Genomic DNA, 19,347 nt, shown 5'->3' on the forward strand with positions numbered 1-19,347 from the left:
TGGTATAACTGAACTGTACTTGAAAAAACTGCAGTTATTTTTTGCAAACAGCCCAGACACTGAAACTGGCATTTATTGCTGTGTGAAGGTGATTCACACACAATTATGTTTCTTTCTCCTAGTCCTTTATAGGGAAACACACTATATTTGGTAACTTCCATAGACATCCAAAATGGGGTGGGATGATTGTATTGGGAGCACTGTTCTCAGATGATACTGTAAAAAAATGGTTAAATTTTCACACTCAGAGTTCAGGTAGGAGGGCCCCTTAGCAGGATTTTGCTTAGGGCCCCATGGAGGTCTGAACCGGCACTGAGTGTCCCCCCATTAAAATATGAAAATGCAAAAACATGGGGCTTTAATCGCCACTATCTTCTGCTGAGATGTTCTGACCTTTGATATGTACGATCACCCTGACAGCCTTTGGGCACATGCCAAGTTTGGGAAAAATTCCGTCCATGGGGGACATGCAGTTTATGAATTTGTGCATGTGTTTATATTCTCTAGATTCTCCTCTGCACTGTAGTTAAACATTATTCTATGTATGTCTTTTGAGCCACAGAACAGCTCTCACACACACACACACACACACACACACACACAGACACACCTCTTCGTAAAAAATGTTAACTTCTGTTCCTCAGCTTGCTGTCCAGAGTCTCAGTAATTGACCAGCTCGCTGCTTTGAAGATCAGAGCTCCCTCTAGAGGAAGAAGAAAACACTGCACTTCACATGGAGTTACTGTGAGTTTAACTGGGGGATTACAGCATAAAAACACCATTACAAATCTTCATGGAGTTACTGTGAGTTTAACTGGGGGATTACAGCATAAACACACCATTACAAATCTTCATGGAGTTACTGTGAGTTTAACTGGGGGATTACAGCATAAACACACCATTACAAATCTTCATGGAGTTACTGTGAGTTTAACTGGGGATTACAGCATAAACACACCATTACAAATCTTCATGGAGTTACTGTGAGTTTAACTGGGGGATTACAGCATAAACACACCATTACAAATCTTCATGGAGTTACTGTGAGTTTAACTGGGGGATTACAGCATAAACACACCATTACAAATCTTCATGGAGTTACTGTGAGTTTAACTGGGGGATTACAGCATAAATACACTATTACAAATCTTCATGAAAGTTAAAGTACACACATTATGCAAAATGTAGTTTATGTCTTAAAGGTACAGTCAGCGATTGTAAGCCATTTCAAGCCAATAACAGTTTTTGTCACATTCAACAATCATCTCACGCCTGCTAGCTGCCCATTCCATGAGTGCACTTTAACACGTTGAATGCCGCTCTGTTTTTGGAAGCTTTGGCTCAGAGTGCCAGCAATCTAGATCATTGTTGACGATTTTTGTCGAGCCACAGCGTATTCTATGTTTTAGCTATGGACACATACTATGGCTCGTTTGAAAGATAAGACATTAAGCTCTCAGTGGGTACAAACCGTTTATTTCTACATGCCTCTGTTCCAGAGAAATCCCAAGCTAAACAGCTAAATCCCTGCTTTTTTTCTAGAAATGGAAATATAGCGTCTTTTATGATGCGCTGTTTTAGCCTGTCACTCTTGACACTTACATTTCGGTCAAAGGACTTGTGTAAGATAAATATAGTTTTTCTGTTCACAAGACCACATTTCTGCTGTCGGGCTCCATAATTCCTCCTCCTCTTGGTCGGTAACGTCTGTGTCGCTATCCCTGACGGATTCGGCACTCTGGCAAGGACGTCGTGCCGTCTTGCAAACGCGACTCGGCCTATCAGGTTTTCCGGGTTTCCGGGTTTTCTCGGGTTTCCTCTGGGAGTACCGAAGGGAGGGGGAGCTTCCGCTCTGATGATGTGTTTCATTTGGTCCTTGGTTAGAATATAATGCACGCTGTTTTGGACAATAGCATCTGCTAATGAGTTTAAATATAAACATAAGTATAAACATGTGACATACTGCACAATCGCTGACTGGACCTTTAAAGAAGAAGCACTGGTTTGGTCTCTATGGCTGATATATTATGATCTTTGACATCATTAGATGATTTAAACTGAAGCACTGGTTTGGTCTCTATGGCTGATATATTATGACTTTTGACATCATTAGATGATTTAAACTGAAGCACTGGTTTGGTCTCAATGGCTGATATATTATGATCTTTGACATCATTAGATGATTTAAACTGAAGCACTGGTTTGGTCTCTATGGCTGATATATTATGACTTTTGACATCATTAGATGATTTAAACTGAAGAATCAGAGTGTGGGGAGCATGTTACTGGTACTGTGGAGTCAGTGTAAACTAGACCACTTCATGTGCATGCATTTGTTGATGTGGATTTAGAATCAAATTAAAATTATGGTGAGTATGTTTTAAGTGTGAAGTGAATGAAAAACAACAACTGACAACAATGTTAATTACTGATTGTTAAATGAATGCAGGCAACCACATGATGCTGAAGATATAGTTTTCAAACATGAAAAAGATCACTTCAGAATTCCGGCTCTTCTTTACATTGAGAAATGGAAGAAATACCTGGCGTTTGCTGAGAGGCGCACCTCTACTGCAGATCACCATGCCAGGTGGCTGGTGATGAGCACAGGCACCAGGGACGCGGACGGAAAAGTGAAGGTACCCAAGAGGACATTAAATATGTACATTGATGCAGCAAAGTACCTCTGTAATTAGTGTGTTATTATATACATTATGGCAGTATGCATGGAGTTTACATTAAATACGCAACAAACTAACGGAACTAATGTCATCAATGAAGCAAAGTACCTCTAGAATTAGTGTGTTATTGATATACATTATAGCAGTATGTGAGTTTTTATGTGCATGTTATTTGTGATTCCAGTGGTCTTCCATTACGAACTTGGAGAAAGCGACTAAAGTTGGCTACCGCAGCATGAGCCCCTGTCCAGTCTTTGAGACAAACACAGGGACACTGTTTCTCTTCTTCATCTGCATTGAGGGCAGCATCTCAGAGAACAGCCTCAAGCCAGACCAAACCTGCTTGTGTTATGTCACCACCCAGGATGAGCATTTGGGGGACGGGACCTGGAGTAACTTAAAAGATGTGACTGATGATATAGTGTTTGCTGATAATAAAAAGCTTTCAGAGTACCAAACCTTTGCAGTGGGACCAGGACACGGCATTGAAGTGGGAGTGGGGACCAGCAATGACACAAGGCTGCTGATTCCAGCCTATGTTAAAATGAGCAAAGACGAAAGCCATGCTTTGATTTTCTACAGTGACGATGGGGGAGAACACTGGCAGGCAGGAAATCAGCTGTTTAATAAGTCAGGTGAGTGTCAGGTGGCGCAGGTTCGAGTCGTTGAGGACACGGAGCTCTTCCTCTACTGCAACGCTCGCACGCTCGGTGGAGAAAATGAGGAGGTTCCACGTTTGGAGGCACTTAGTGACGACACAGGGGCAAGTTTTACCAAACTACAGAGTCTGTCTCTGAAGGAGACGCCCCACGGCTGTCAGGGCAGTGTGCTGGGCTTCCCTGCTACAGGCCTCGATTCCCCCAACACATGGCTGCTGTTCAGCCACCCGACCAAGGGGCTTGGGTGGACAAGGAGGGATCTGGGCATCTACCTGAGAATGTCTCTTCAGGACGGGGGCAACAGGGACTGCAGACCCTGGGGTGAGCCCTTTATCATTCACCCGGGAAAAAGTGGCTACTCTGACCTGGCCCAGTGTGAGAAGAAGGATCGCTTTGCCTGCCTGATGGAGTGTGGAGAGGCCAACCCGCTACAGATCGTCTTTAAGGAGTTTGCTCTCAGTGAGATCCAAGACCAGCTCAAATAGTTCTCTCTTCTCCTGACAGCCAAAGCTGTGTTTGTGGCAGTTCCTGTTGTTGCTGCAAGTGCTGCATCATGTGAAATATCTTCACACACAAACAAGTATCCCCTTAAATCATTATCTTTGAATACCTATATAACATAGTCAACTCTATTCACCACTAAAACATTATCTTTGAATACCTATACAACATAGTCAACTCTATTCACCACTAAAACATTATCTTTGAATACCTATACAACATAGTCAACCCTATTCACCACTAAAACATTATCTTTGAATACCTATACAACATAGTCAACTCTATTCACCACTAAAACATTATCTTTGAATACCTATACAACATAGTCAACTCTATTCACCACTAAAACATTATCTTTGAATACCTATAGAACATAGTCAACCCTATTCACCACTATGAATGCATTACACACACAGACACTGTAGCGAAGGGGGAGAGCAGTGACCCCACCCGGTCTTGAACTGGTACACACACACACACACACACACTGTTGCGAAGGGAGAGAGCAGTGACCCCACCCGGTCTTGAACCCGGGGTTCCAGGGTACTAACCCTGCAGCTTGACCGCAATGCCAAACAGCCAGGCCCGTTGCTATGGCAGTCAGAACACATACTCAACTGTAGTGACGGTACTCCGTCACACACACACACACACTCGCATACACACACTGCATTCTGCTCTGTCACAAACTCCTGCCCTCAAACACCATTGTGTCACAAATGTTTAAGAGTTGAAAGATTGTGCTAGAGTCTGGGTGTATGAGCATTATGTGTACCTTTGGTGTTTAATTAAATAGCAATACTGATATAAAGTAGAGCCTTTAACTTCTAATCCCTTTCAAATGTAAATCTATGAGAATAAATTTGCCTCCAGGGAACTTCTACACTGAACTACATTTTGAGATTCGTATTTGTTGTTGATGTTAATGATCACCTGTGGTGTCATGGCGACCTGTGGAGTCATGCCCAGCTCACGCTTCTCAGTTTGAATGATAAACACACACACACACACACACACACACCTTCCAGCATGCCAAGACTTAGTTACTTATGGTATATATATGACAAATATGTTTTCTTCTCTTAAGAGATTGTTTACTAAAGCTTTACTAAGAAACAAGGATTCAGCCATTATCATAGAAAGGGAATGCTACCAGGACTCTCAGCAACCCCCCTCCTGGAAACACACACATACACACACACAAACATACACACAAACACACACTCAAACACACACACACCTTCCAGCATGCCAAGACTTAGTTACTTATGGTATATATATGACAAATATTTTTCTTCTCTTAAGAGATTGTTTACTAAAGCTTTACTAAGAAACAAGGATTCAGCCATTATCATAGAAAGGGAATGCTACCAGGACTCTCAGCAGCCCCCCTCCTGGAAACACACACATACACACACACAAACATACACACAAACACACACTCAAACATACACACACTCAAACATACTCACAAACACACACACACAGAATTTCTTCTTTAGGGAACTCTTAAGAGATCAAGTCTTGGTAAAACACAAATAAACAACATTATCAGTGCTGCTACCCTGCTCCACTGGGCCCCTGTTTGCTGGGCACACTGCTGCTCTCTGCTCAAGAAGGGAGCCCGCTCTGTTGCCCTCTTCTGGCAAGACACTAAAACTACAGGCAGTGCCCACATCATGCGTCTAGCCCATAAATATACATAATAAAGGCTAGATATCTCATCCCATAGATATACATAATAAAGGCTAGATATCTCATCCCATAGATATACATAATCAAGGCTAGATATCTCATCCCATAGATATACATAATAAAGGCTAGATATCTCATCCCATAGATATACATAATAAAGGCTAGATATCTCATAGATATACATAATAAAGAGTAGATATCTCATCCCATAGATATACATAATAAAGGCTAGATATCTCATCCCATAGATATACATAATAAAGGCTAGATATCTCATAGATATACATAATAAAGAGTAGATATCTCATCCCATAGATATACATAATAAAGGCTAGATATCTCATCCACGCTGCTGACTAATGGAGGTCTACGCCCGCACCTGGCGGCCATCTTACCACAGTCAGCTCGCTCACTCATAACATTGTGTTTCAATGGTGCATACTTTTTAAATAACTAAACTTGCTCAATTTTCTACCGATTTTCAAATGATTTGGTTTGTTATAAACGTCAGAGATGTAGTTATGACACTGCATACTTATGAATTATAACCATGGACTTCCATAGCATCCAGAATTATAGCTAGGGTTGCCCACTTTCTGATATGAAAATAAGGAAGGAGGGTGTGTATATGTGTGTGTGGGTGTGTGCAAGATGTGCAATACCGGTCAAAAGTTTGGGGTCACTTAGAAATTAGAAATTCCCATTCCACTCCATTATAGACAGAATACCAGCTGAGATCAGTTGCAATGTTTTTTTAATCAGAGCAGCAGTTTTCAGATTACATTATGTGCTTACATAATTGCAAAAGGCTTCTCCAATGTTTTCTCAGTTTTTCTCAGCCTTTTAAAATGATTTCCGATTAGTAAACAGAATGTGCCTTTGGAACATTGGATGAATGGTTGCTGATAATGGGCAACGTAGATATTACATTAAAGACCAGCCATTTCTTTCTACTTTTTACTTTGCGCCGCGGGTTGCCGACCCCTGGTCTAGCCTTTATTATATATCTATAGTCTAAATGGATCTGCACACCAATCCAGTGGTACGGACGCAACACCACTTGCGTTATCACAAGAGATTTAATATTTACCATAAAACACAACACACACATCAGAGATCAGATAAGCAAAGATCAGAGAAGCAAAACTAATTGACAGTAGTGCAGATACAAACAACACAGGTGGTGGGAAAAGAAAAGATCACTGTGATTTGGTTTTGTTGAGATTGATGACATCACTTCACTTAAGTTGGAACTCCTGAAAGGTGATCTTGCGCCGGGTGCCCAATGAGGGTGAATGGTGCTCACTCTCTGCACACTCCATGAGGCAGGCGAAGCGCCCCTCCGCCTCACAGCGAGCGAGGTCTGAGTAGCCGCTGCGCCCCGGGTGGATGATGTGGGGTTCCCCCCAGGGGTGGTGGTCCTGGAGAGAGCTCCGCAGGTGGACCCCCAGCTCCAGCCTGTCCCAGTCCTGCCCTGCGGTGGGGTGGCTGAAGAGCAGAGCCGTCTGTGCGGACGCCCCTTCCCCTGCGGGCAGCTCCCTGGCAGGGAAGCTCACCACGCTGCCCTGGCAGCCCTTGGGCCTCTCCTGGAGCGCTAGCTCAGTTAGCGGGCTAAAACTGACCCCTGCGTCCGCACTCAGCGCCTCAACTCTGAGGATGGTTTTGGTGAGTCTTATTGCTTTTGTGTTGCGGGCGTTGCAGTACAGCTGACCTTTCCCCTCATGGTCAGTGACCTCGGCCATTTGAAACTCCCCAGACTCAACTGGCATCTTCTCTCCCACCTGCCATGTCTGTCCTCGATCGTCGCTGTAGAGAGCCAAGGCGTACGACTTCATCGTCCAGAAGTACCAGAGAGGAAACACGTCGAACAGCCATGTGTCAGCATCCTTAAAGTCCTTGACGTAGACTGGAATGAGCAGTCTACCACTCTCCATCTGGGTACCATGTCCTGGTCCGACGGCAAAAGTCTGGAACTCTTCAAGGTTTTTGCCGACAGCGCTATCAGACAGGTCGGTCAGTTGTGTCCAGCTCTCGTCTCTGAGAGGCGACTCGGCACAAGTGATGTAGCACAGCTTCGTTTGGCCTCCCCTGAGCTGGAACTCTTTAATTTCGCCCGCAGCACAGATGAAAAACAAATAGAGTGTTCCCGTGGTCGACTCAAAGACTGGACACGGGTTCATGGCACGGTAACCATCCTTAGTCGCCTTTGTCAAATCCATCCAACTTCCTGACCACTGAAAGAAGACATTTTTAAATTAAACATAAATACAACATGACTGTCGGTTACATCCATATGCTTAAGCAAATGTATCATATAGTGTTATAGAGTATGATATAACACTGGTTTCCAAAGGCAAATCAGCTATTTCATCGAGGTTTGTCCAGATGCGATTAGTTACCTGTAGCGACCCATTAGGCTGTCGTGTGGCGGCCCTCATAACTAGGCTTATGGCATGTTCATCTCTAGTCGACGTCCGCTTTTCGGCAAACGCCAGGAAGGTCTTCCATTCCTTAACATAGAGAAGAGCAGGAATTCGGAAGTCATTATCTTCATGCGCAAACACAAGTGTGTCTTTGGGTTCAAGCAAGTCAATCTTCAAGTCGGCCATTTTTCAGATTCTGCAACAAGAACATAGTATAGGTCAGTCAAGACAGCCGTCAGTCTACGGATGCATGTATTTAAAAAAAAAAAACACATTAGATATTAAGTAATAAAATGTATTAATACATTTATTGAGAGTACTTATCACCTAAAAGGCCAAATGGCTCAGCATGACTACTGTAGCCTACCAATGGCATGGTTAATATCTTACAACAGGCTAATAATGGGCTCAATTGCACAGAAGTTATTATTGTCAGCAATATGCTTAACTTACCTCATAGAAAACAGCTAGCAGTTGTTGTTCCAACTGTTCTTTCCAGTGAAGTGTATAATTTCACCAACTCAGTTTGCTTTTAAAGGTCACAGATGCAGAAGTGAAATGCTGATTGTTAAATAATGTCTTGTTTTCGCTCAGCATGTGTTCTCAGGAAATGTTTTCTCATTATAATAGGTCTGTGGCACACTTTTCCTCCTATGCTGTATAGCAATGCTAGGTGAACAAATCACCTATTACAAGTTTGTTTATCATCAAACTGATTTCGTAAAGGTTATATTAAGGTATCTTGCATAGTGTACCTTTAAAAAGGATATCAATAGATAGATAGATAGATAGATAGATAGATACTTTATTGATCCCCATTCAAGGTCTCAGTAGCATACAGACATCACACACAACATTCACTAACAACAGAAAAAGTAAATAAAAAGTATATAATATAAAAAAAACACACAACTAAGCAATAATGGCAGTAGAAGATAAAGAATATACTAAAATACAAATTATACTAAATAACACTAAATCTAAATCAAGTCTAAAACAGTATCCACATAGTGGGTTATTAAGCCATAAGCCAAGTTATTAAATCCTGCCAACCTGGGGCCTTATGGTTGAATGTTGGATGTGAGACAAAAACAGAGAAACAATATTAAAGGAGCTCTAAGCGATGTTACGTGGTTTCTAAGCTAAAACATTTTTCGTCATATACAGCAAACATCACCTCACCATCCGCTAGCTGCCTGTGTCCTGAATACACTGCAAAAAATATGGCCTCTGTGGACAGCTCAGGCTCCAAAACCGGCAACAAAAACATCTTGGTCCAGCCTGGACCATAAAAATATAACAAACTGTTCCAGCCAATCACCGACGAGATGCATGTTTAGGAGAGTTTCAACTGCACGGGAGGGAGGGGGAGGAAGTAGAGAGAGCTAGCTCCCTGTTTTGTTTGAACGTCAACAGAAGTGACGTTACCCAACATCGCTTAGAGCACCTTTAAAGGGCGCAGTTGGTCATTATCGGAGGAAACTACTTTCTTTACCACCGCAAGGCTCATCATGTCATTACAGGAGTCAGCCAACACACTAGCCAGTGGCTGCCCACACTAGCCAGTGGGCCACGGCTGCCCACACTAGCCAGTGGGCCACGGCCGCCCACGGCTGCCCACGCAGTGGGCCACACCAGCCAGTACCACCGTACGTCCACGCCGCTGCCCACACTAGGCCAGGGCCGCTGGCTGCCCATTTTCAGCCAAAAAATGCTGCCGCCCATTTATTCAGCCAGTGGGCCACGGGCTGCCCGCCACACTAACCAGTGGGCCACGCCGCCCACATTACTCATCCCAGTAATACGGCTGCCCACCACAGTAGTCGCTGCCGCCCACGATCAGCCAGTGGGTCGCCGGGCTGCCCACACTAGGCCAGTGGGCCACGGCCACCCACACTCAACCAGTGGGCCACGCCGCCCACACTATCCAGTAAATACTTGCCGTCCATTCATCCAGTGGGCCACGGCTGCCCACATTCAGTTTAGTGGGCCAATGGCTGCCCACATACACTAGCCAGTGGTTGCCCACACTAGCCAGTGCGGGTCAAAGGGCTGCCCATTGATATAGCCAGTGGGCCAGTCAATGGCTGCCCATGATTAGCCAGTGCGGGCCAATGGCCGCCCGACACATCTAACCAGTGGGCCACGGGTTGCCCACACCATTTACTAGCCAGTGGGCCAATGGCTGCCCACACCAGCCAGTTGCCGCCCACACTAGCCAGTGGGCCACGGCTGCCCACACTAGCCAGTGGGCCACGGCTGCCCACACTAACCAGTGGGCCACGGCTGCCCACACTAGCCAGTGGGCCACGGCTGCCCACACGGCTGCCCACACTAGCCAGTGGGCCACGGCTGCCCACACTAGCCAGTGGGCCACGGCTGCCCACACGGCTGCCCACACTAGCCTGTGGGCCACGGCGCCCACACACCAGCTAGTAATACGGCTGCCCACACTAGCCAGTGGCCGCCCACACCAGCCAGTGGGCCACGCTGCCCACACTCAACCAGTACACGGCTGCCCACACTCAGCCAGTGGGCCACGGCCGCCCACACCAGCCAGGCCGTGCGAACAGGCCCACACCAGCTAGTAATACGCCAACATCAAACAGTGGTCATTATTCAGCCGTAACACGGCCGTCTACGACTACAGTGGGTCACGCCCACACCAGCCAGTGGCGGTCGTTCACACCAGCCAGTGGCGCCACTACGGCCCACATCGCCGCCCAGCGGCCACGGCCACCATGATCCAGTAATGCCGTTCACACCAGCCGGTAATGACGCCGCCTGTACTAGTCAGTGCCCACCAGCCAGTGGTCACGACCAGCTTATTAGGTAACAACGGCCGCCCACACTAGCCAGTGGCTGCCCACACCAGCCAGGCCGCGCCTCACACTAGCCAGTGGGCCACGGCTGCCCACACTAGCCAGTGGCTGCCCACACTAGCCAGTGGGCCACGGCTGCCCACACTAGCCAGTGGGCCGCGGCTGCCCACACTAGCCAGTGGGCCACGGCTGCCCACACTAGCCAGTGGCTGCCCACACTAGCCAGTGGGCCACGGCTGCCCAGCACACTCAACCAGTGGCCACGGCTGCCCACACCATCCAGTGGGCCGCTCACACCAGCCAGTGGCTGCCCACACTCAGCCAGTGGGCCACGGCCGCCCACACTAGCCAGTGGCCGCTGCCCACACCAGCCAGTAACACGGTTGCCCACACTAGCCAGTGGACGGCTGCCCACACGGCTGCCCACACTAGCCAGTGGGCCACGGCTGCCCACACTAGCCAGTGGCTGCCCACACTAGCCAGTGGGCCACGGCTGCCCACACTAGCCAGTGGGCCACGGCTGCCCACACTAACCAGTGGGCCACGGCTGCCCACACTAGCCAGTGGGCCACGGCTGCCCACACGGCTGCCCACACTAGCCAGTGGGCCACGGCTGCCCACACTAGCCAGTGGCCACGGCCGCCCACACGGCTGCCCATTACCCGCCAGTGGCCACGGCTGCCCATTCAGCCAGTGGGCCACGCCGCCCGGCTATCAGCCAGTGGCTGCCCACATCAGCCAGTGGCCACGGCTGCCCACACCAACCAGTGGGCCATGGCTGCCCACACCAGCCAGTGGCCACGGCTGCCCACCAGCCAGTGGCCACGGCTGCCCACACTAGTGCCCACACCAGCCAGTGGCCACGGCTGCCCACACCTGTTTCAGTGGCCGCCCACACCAGCCAGTGGGCCACGGTTGCTCACACTAGCCAGTGGGCCGCTGGGCTGCCCACACCTTAGCCAGTGGCCACGGCTGCCCACACTAGCCAGTGGGCCACGGCCGCCTGACACGCTGCCCACACTCAGCCAGTGGGCCACGGCCACACCAACCAGTGGGCCACGGCTGCCCACACTAGCCAGTGGGCCACGGCTGCCCACACTAGCCAGTGGCTGCCCACACTAGCCAGTGGGCCACGGCTGCCCACACTAACCAGTGGGCCACGGCTGCCCGACCAGCCAGTGCGGGCCGCAATGGCTGCCCACGGCCGCCCACATTCAGCCAGTGGGCCACGGCCGTCTGTCATCAGCCAGGTACACGGCTGCCCACACGGGCTGCCCATTATCAGCCAGTGGGCCACGGGCTGCCCACACTAGGGCCAGTGGGCCACGGCTGCCACACTTAGCCACCAGTGCCCGACCAGCCAGTGGGCCACGGTTGCCCACACATTCAACCAGTGGGCCCACACCCACCAGCCGGGCCACGCCGCCCATTGACCAGCCAGTGGGCCACGGCCGCCCACAATTAGTGCCCCAGCCGCCCACAGGGGCCAGTGGCTGCCCACACTAGCCAGTACACGGCTGCCCGACATAGTGGCCGCTGCTGCCCTAGCCAGTCGCACGGGCTGTTCATTGATTCAGCTGAAGTGCGGGTCAATACCGGCCGCCACACTAACCAGTGGCCGCCACGGCCACACACTAGCCAGCAGCGCCCATCAGGGCCAGTGGGCCATGGCCGCCCACACCAGCCAGTGGGCCACGGCCCCCACCAGCCAGTGGCTGGGCCAGTGCGCGGTTCATGCATCTAGCCAGTAATTTTGCCGCCCATACTAACCAGTGGGCCACGGCTGCCCACATCCAGCTTGCGTAATAATGGCCGCCCGCCATTGCCCCAGCCAGCGGGCCATGGCCGCCCACACGGGCCACGGCCGGCTGCCCACACTCAGTAATACGGGCTGCCCACACTAGCCATTGCCCATTCCAGTGGGCCACGGCTGCCCATTATCGCCGCCACACTAGCCAGTAATAATGGCTGCCCCGACACTAGCCACCACACCAGCCATGGCGTTCATTAATTCAGTATTAATGGCCGTCATATTTAGCCAGTGGAATGCGCGTTTATTGATTATTAGCCAGTGGGCCACGGCGTTCATTAATTCAGCCAGTAATAATGGCTGGCTGCCATTATCTAGCCAGTGGGCCAATGGCTACCATTGATCACAACCAGTGCGGGGCCACGGGCTGCCCCCACGTTGGCTGTCACACTAGCCAGTCCATTATTCAGCCAGTGGGCCACGGCTGCCCACCAGCCAGTAATAATGGCTGCCCATTAATTAACAGTGGGGCTTGCCGTGCCCACATCGGGTTGCCCACACTATGCCAGTGCCCACATCGGCTACCCGCCATCGGTTGCCCACGGTTGCTGCCCACGGGTTGCCCGCCACCAGCCAGGCCACGGCCGCCCACACGCTGCCCCACCAGCTAGTAAATAATGCGGCTGCCCATTAATTCAGCCAATGGCTGCCCACACTAGCCAGTGGCTGACATCAGCCAGTATTGCACACCAGCCCAGTGGCTTGCCCACACTAGCCAGTGGGCCACGGCCGTTCACACCAGCCAGTGGGCCACGGCTGCCCACACTGAAGGTGCCCAGCCAGCCAGGCCACGGCCGCCCACACTAGCCAGTGCCGTTGCCCACATCTAGCCAGTAAATAATGGTCGCCCATGACTTCAGCCAGTTCACGGCTTAATTAGCCAGTGGGCCACGGCTGCCCACACACACTAGCCAGTGGGCCACGGCTGCCCACACTAACCAGTGGGCCACGGCTGCCCACACTAGCCAGTAATACTGCTGCCCACACCTAACCAGTAACAAATACCGGGCCATGGTGCCCGCCCACAGGTGCGGGCCATGGCTGCCCACACGGCTGCCCACACACGGGCGCCCACATCGGCTGCCCCATCGCTGCCTTAACGCGGCCGTTGCCCACATCGGCTGCCCACACTCAGCCAGTGGGCCACGGCTGCCCATTAACGCTGCCCACACTAGCCAGTGGGGCCACGGCCGCCCATTATCAGCCATTAGTAAATACCGCTGCCCACACTTAGCCAGTGGTTGCCCACACCAGCCAGTAATAATGGCTGCCCACACATTGCCGCCCATTATTCGAAATAGTGGGCTATCGCCCCCACACTAGGGCCAGTGGGCCACGGCGCCCACACTAGTGCTCCATTGACTAGCCAGTGGGCCACGGCTGTGATACCAGCCAGTGGCTTGCCCATGACCAGCCAGTGGGGCTATTGCCGCCCATTAATCTAGCCAGTGGTATCGCTGGCCAACCATTATTCAGCCAGTGGGCCACGGCTGCCCATGAACAGCCAGTATATTACCGGTTGCCCACAATAGCCGTTCATGAGCCAGTAATACGGGCCCGTTAATCGGCCTGCCCACCAGCCAGCCAGCCAATGGCTGCCCACATTTTAGCCAGCGGGCCACGGTTGCTATTGATTCAGCGCCAGTGGGCCACGGCTGCCCACATCGGCTGCCCATCTCAGCCAGTGGGCCACGGCTGTTCATTAAGCCAGTGTGGGCCATGGCTGCCCACACGGCCGCCCACACGGCCGCCCGCCACGGTTGCGCTGCCCACACGGCTGCCCATTAATTGCCAGTGGGCCACGGCTGCCCACACGGCTGCCCACATCAGCCAGTAATAACGGCTGCCCACACTAGCCAGTGGCTGCCTGCACATTCAGCCAGTGCGGGGCTTAATGGCTGCCCACACCAGTTTAGTGGGCCACGGTTGCCTACTAACGGTTGCCCATTAATTAGCCAGTGGGCCGCTGCCCGCCAGCCAGTGGGCCACGGTTGCCCACACGGGCTGCCCACACCTTAGCCAGTAATAATGGCTGCCCACCCCAGCCAGTGGTAATAATGGCTGCCACATCGGCTGCCCACACGGCTGCCCACACGGCTGCCCACACTAGCCAGTGGGCTGCTGCCCACACGGCTGCCCACACGGCTGCCCACACGGCTGCCCCCACACAGGTGCCCACACTAGCCCCCACACGGCTGCCCACACGGCTGCCCACATCGTTGCCCACCACAGGTGCCCACACGGCTGCCACAGGTGCCCACATCTGCTACCCCTTGCTGGCTGCCCACACGGCCGTCCCACATTAGCCACACAGGTGCCCGTCACAGGTGCCCACACGGCTGCCCAATAATAGGTGCCCATTAACGGCTGCCCATTACTAGCCAGTGGGCGGGTTTTTGCCCACACTCAGCCAGTGGGCCACCCACGGTTGCCCACTACGGCCAGTCTTTCGTTGTCTTTATTAGCCAGTGGGCCCGCGGCTGCCCACACGCTGCCCTGACTCCAGCCAGTGGGCTTAATGGCTGCCCACATCGCTGCGCACGGCGCTGCCACACCTTAGCCAGTGGGCCATGGCTGCCCACACTAGCCAGTGGGCCATGGCTGCCCACACGGCTGCCCACACGGCTGCTGCCCACACGGCTGCCCACACGGCTGCCCCCACACAGGTGCCCACACTAGCCCCCACACGGCTGCCCACACGGCTGTCAGCACATTGGTGCCCCCATCGGCTGCCCCACGGGCTGCCCACATGGTTGCTTGCCCACACGCTGCCCACACGGCTGCCCACACTAGCCACACAGGTGCCCACACAGGTGCCCACACGGCTGCCCACACAGGTGCCCACACGGCTGCCCACACTAGCCAGTGGGCCACGGCTGCCCACACTAGCCAGTGGGCCACCCACGGTTGCCCACACGGCTGCCCACACGGCTGCCCACACAGGGGCCAGTGGGCCCGGCTGCCATTCAGCCAGTGGGCCACTAACGGGCTGCCCACATCGCTGCCCACACCAGCCAGTGGGCCGCGGCTGCCCACATTGCCCACACTCTAGCCAGTTGGCCACGGGCTGCCCACACTAGCCAGTGGCTGCCCATTCAGCCAGTGGGCCACGGCTGCCCACACTAGCCAGTGGCTGCCCACACTAGCCAGTGGGCCACGGCTGCCCACACGGCTGCCCACACTAGCCAGTGGGCCACGGCTGCCCACACTAGCCAGTGGGCCACGGCTGCCCACACGGCTGCCCACACTAGCCAGTGGGCCACGGCTGCCCATACGGCTGCCCACACGGCTGCTGCCCACACGGCTGCCCACGCGGCTGCCCACACGGCTGCCCACACGGCTGCCCACACGGCTGCCCCCACACAGGTGCCCACACTAGCCCCCACACGGCTGCCCACACGGCTGCCCACACGGCTGCCCACACGGCTGCCCACACAGGTGCCCACACAGGTGCCCACACGGCTGCCCCCACACAGGTGCACACTAGCCCCCACAGGTGTGTGCACAGGTGCACACTAGCCCCCACACAGCTGCCCACACGGCTGCCCACACGGCTGCCCACACAGGTGCCCACACGGCTGCCCACACGGCTGCCCACACTAGCCACACGGCTGCCCACACAGGTGCCCACACTGGTGCCCACACGGCTGCCCACACAGGTGCCCACACGGCTGCCCACACGGGTGAGCTTTTCTTCTTTCCGTCGCAGCTTCCTGTTGCTCCGTCTGGTCAGGTAGTCCTGCCTGGAGAAGAGGCGGAGCCAAAGTTCACAAGTAATTCAACTTCTTTTCTTGTGCTGGACTTTAAAATAAAAGGTAAAGCTTCAAATAATCATCTCTAATACTGACAATGTGATCAAGTTAAATCACATTATATTTCACAATCCCATCACATGACGAGAGACCCTTCTCCTCATCAAGGCCCCTCTGATCTTTGGGTTGACACAGAACACACAGGACATGCAGAACATACAGGACACACAAAACACATACAACACAGAACACACAGGACACATACAACATAGAACATACAGGACACATAGAGCACATAGAACATACAGGACACACAGAATATGCAGGACACGCAGGACACACGTAAGCTGACTGTTGTCAAATTTGCCAAATAAAATATGGGAGAAACTATATGGTTCATGCTCTCTCGTGCTGCTTCATTCATGCCGAAAAGGAGGGAGAATGAAACATTATGCACGTTCCACTTTTGCATTAATAATTCCTGAACGGTTTTGTTCAGGGTTGATAATGCAACTGTATTTGACAGAGGACAGATATAGGCTGGGTTGCTAGTGACAAAATATGAGCTTTGTGTGATACGATCTCTTTGTAAATTACGTTTTATTATAAGTATAAGTATAAGTATATATACTTTTTTGATCCCGTGAGGGAAATTTGGTCTCTGCATTTAACCCAATCGGTGAATTAGTGAAACACGAACAGCACACAGTGAACACACAGTGAGGTGAAGCACACACTAATCCCGGCGCAGTGAGCTGCCTGCTACAACGGCGGCGCTCGGGGAGCAGTGAGGGGTTAGGTGCCTTGCTCAAGGGCACTTCAGCCGCGGCCCACTGGTCGGGGCTCGAACCGGCAACCCTCCGGTTACAAGTCCAGAGTGCTAACCAGTGGGTCACGGCTGCCTTCAAATAAAACGTGTTTCATCTGTTCTGGCTATCCCCGCTATTTGGATCTTCTCACTTAATGCACAACATCTGAACACTAAATGTCCATAATTATCATCGGATAGCTAGTCATATTTCTTGAATTTCCCCTGGGGATCAATAAAGTATCTATCTATCTATCTATCTATATGGGTAGACATTCAGTGTGTTTGAAATAATTAATTTGATAATGTTTTCCATCTTTGCAGAGGAAAAGTTTTGTGTAAAGGGAATTAAAGTGGGCCCGTCTCATATACTAGCCGGTTTGGGAAATGTCAAGGAATTTACCTCAACATATAGACACAAGAACCACAACACGTAGTATTGGTTTTCTCACAGACTCTCGGCGCCACGAGGAGAGAGTGCTAGTGAAAGGACAGACTCTCGGCGCCACGAGGAGAGAGTGCTAGTGAAAGGACAGACTCTCGGCGCCACGAGGAGAGAGTGCTAGTGAAAGGTATGAAACCCCTCACCATCAGTCTCTGAACCTGCAGCCCAAAAGCAGTGTCTTTATTGTACAGATACACAAAGAAACAGGATGCCAGACATCTGTCTCCTTCAGCGTGACTTTCCTCAAAACCTACACACAGACACACTCAGATGTGGGGGGCCTTTTCCTGTGTGTCCCAACTCGAACTCTGTGTCCTTGAGACTCAGCATAATATTTTTGATCACAGAGATGATTTATATATCTGTTTACACAGGTGTTTTATACAATGATAATAATAATTCCTTTACAGGAAAATAAAAGCCCAGGCTATTATTTGGAGTTTTACGGTAGTTTAGTTTACCTTTATTGTCATTCTACACATGATACAACAAAATTTGAAAAGCTTTCCCCTGTTGGTGCATCACATTCAATGAATCATTTCAATTAAAAACTAACATACTACACAGGACATATACATAAGCCCATACATACCACTAGCATACAAAGGACATATACATAAGCTCATACCTACCACACAGGACATATACATAAGCTCATACATACCACACAGCAGTCCTGAGCTTCTATGGTTCCATTGGTGTACTGCTTGGTTTAAAATATTGCAGATTGCCCTTATAATAAATAGGTGTCTAGATTGAAAATGAAAATAAAAGAGGAAGTGTTTTTTAATGGGGCAGGCCAGGGGGAAGATGGGGGTAGTTCATGTACGTGTTCAGGGGGAATGCAGCAGGGTGGGAATGGTCATTTGCAATATGTTTAGCTGTGCTAAGGCAGTGGGAGCTGTAGAGGTCCTGCAGGGGGGGCCTGCAGGGGGAGCTGTAGAGGTCCTGCAGGGGGGGCCTGCAGGGAGAGCTGTAGAGGTCCTGCAGGGGGAGCTGTAGAGGTCCTGCAGGGACGGGAGTGGGCGTTGGTGCAGCTGGAGCACCACACTCATACAGTAGGTGAGCAGGTTAGCAGCTTCCCACTGAGACTGTTCCTCCTCAGCACCCTTAGGAAGTGGATACGCTGCGGAGCTTTGTTGATTGTCCCTCCTCAGCACCCTTATAGAAAGTGGAGACGCTGCTGAGCCTCCTCAGCACCCTTAGGAAGTGGAGACGCTGCGGAGTCTTGTTGATTGTTGTAGTGTCTGCAGTCCAGGTGAGGTCAGCGGAGATGACCTCTACAACTCATTTGTACAAATTCCTCACTTTAGATTAGTTAAAAATGTCATTAACTAATCACTTGTAACTCAAGTTATCCATGAATTATAGTATTAGGAAGTGGTTTATAAAATATGTATCCACACCCTAATCATTAGTGCATGTGTATGTAACAACTGTTACACAAATATTGGAAATATTACTTCAAGTCAAGTTTATTTTTTATGTCAGGAATTTAGGTGGGTGGTTGACCTTGGACAGACATGCAGAGAAGCAATGAGTTCTAATAAGTTCTTTACTTTCAAAAACACAGGATACAAAAAATGCAGTTCAGTTCAGTGGAAGTTCCCAGAGTCCCAAAAACAAAAGTTCACAGCCAGCAGTCCAATGACAAAAAGTCTTCAGTCAAAAATCAAAGTTCCAACAAAAAGTATTTCAGCACAAAAACAGGCTTTTCAAATTCTGCAAAATGCAGGCAGTAGTCAAAATCA

At 50.7% G+C, this 19,347-nt stretch overlaps 3 protein-coding genes across 3 annotated transcripts; 2 read left to right on the plus strand and 1 right to left on the minus strand.

Moving 5' to 3' along the window:
- The first annotated feature begins 649 nt into the window (after nucleotides 1-649).
- Nucleotides 650-3,825, plus strand: LOC125311874 (sialidase-3-like). The gene is made up of 3 exons (XM_048270243.1): nucleotides 650-744; nucleotides 2,450-2,639; nucleotides 2,866-3,825. The coding sequence occupies exons 1-3, from the start codon at nucleotides 734-736 to the stop codon at nucleotides 3,823-3,825; spliced, it is 1,161 nt and encodes a 386-aa protein (XP_048126200.1). The 5' UTR covers nucleotides 650-733.
- Nucleotides 3,826-6,377: 2,552 nt separating this feature from the next.
- LOC125311750 (sialidase-3-like) lies at nucleotides 6,378-8,447 on the minus strand. Its single transcript, XM_048270062.1, has 3 exons — nucleotides 8,413-8,447; nucleotides 7,936-8,155; nucleotides 6,378-7,770 (listed from the first exon to the last, which is right to left on the minus strand). The coding sequence occupies exons 2-3, from the start codon at nucleotides 8,143-8,145 to the stop codon at nucleotides 6,775-6,777; spliced, it is 1,206 nt and encodes a 401-aa protein (XP_048126019.1). The 5' UTR covers nucleotides 8,146-8,155; nucleotides 8,413-8,447; the 3' UTR covers nucleotides 6,378-6,774.
- Nucleotides 8,448-9,182: 735 nt separating this feature from the next.
- LOC125311875 (sialidase-like) lies at nucleotides 9,183-12,287 on the plus strand. Its single transcript, XM_048270244.1, has 7 exons — nucleotides 9,183-9,216; nucleotides 9,483-9,889; nucleotides 10,417-10,491; nucleotides 10,610-10,708; nucleotides 10,984-11,216; nucleotides 11,408-11,809; nucleotides 11,957-12,287. Exons 1-7 carry the CDS (start codon nucleotides 9,183-9,185, stop codon nucleotides 12,285-12,287), a joined length of 1,581 nt encoding a protein of 526 aa, XP_048126201.1.
- The last annotated feature ends 7,060 nt before the right edge of the window (nucleotides 12,288-19,347 follow it).

The sequence above is a fragment of the Alosa alosa genome, chromosome 18 (genome assembly GCF_017589495.1).
Source record: "Alosa alosa isolate M-15738 ecotype Scorff River chromosome 18, AALO_Geno_1.1, whole genome shotgun sequence".
NCBI classification, from domain to species: Eukaryota; Metazoa; Chordata; class Actinopteri; order Clupeiformes; family Clupeidae; genus Alosa; species Alosa alosa.

What these genes read in the sequence shown, in the direction of transcription:
- LOC125311874 (XM_048270243.1), top strand. An exon ending in ACGCGGACGGAAAAGTGAAG is followed by an intron (nt 2,640 to 2,865) that starts GTACCCAAGAGG and finishes TTGTGATTCCAG; the next exon opens with TGGTCTTCCATTACGAACTT.
- LOC125311750 (XM_048270062.1), bottom strand. Translation starts at nt 8,145, where the DNA reads ATGGCCGACTTGAAGATTGACTTGCTTGAACCCAAAGACACACTTGTG. An exon ending in AGCCTAATGGGTCGCTACAG is followed by an intron (nt 7,771 to 7,935) that starts GTAACTAATCGC and finishes GTCTTCTTTCAG; the next exon opens with TGGTCAGGAAGTTGGATGGA.
- LOC125311875 (XM_048270244.1), top strand. Translation starts at nt 9,183, where the DNA reads ATGGCCTCTGTGGACAGCTCAGGCTCCAAAACCG. An exon ending in GCCACGGCCACCATGATCCA is followed by an intron (nt 10,709 to 10,983) that starts GTAATGCCGTTC and finishes TGCCCACACTAG; the next exon opens with CCAGTGGCTGCCCACACTAG. An exon ending in ACGCTGCCCACACTCAGCCA is followed by an intron (nt 11,810 to 11,956) that starts GTGGGCCACGGC and finishes CTGCCCGACCAG; the next exon opens with CCAGTGCGGGCCGCAATGGC.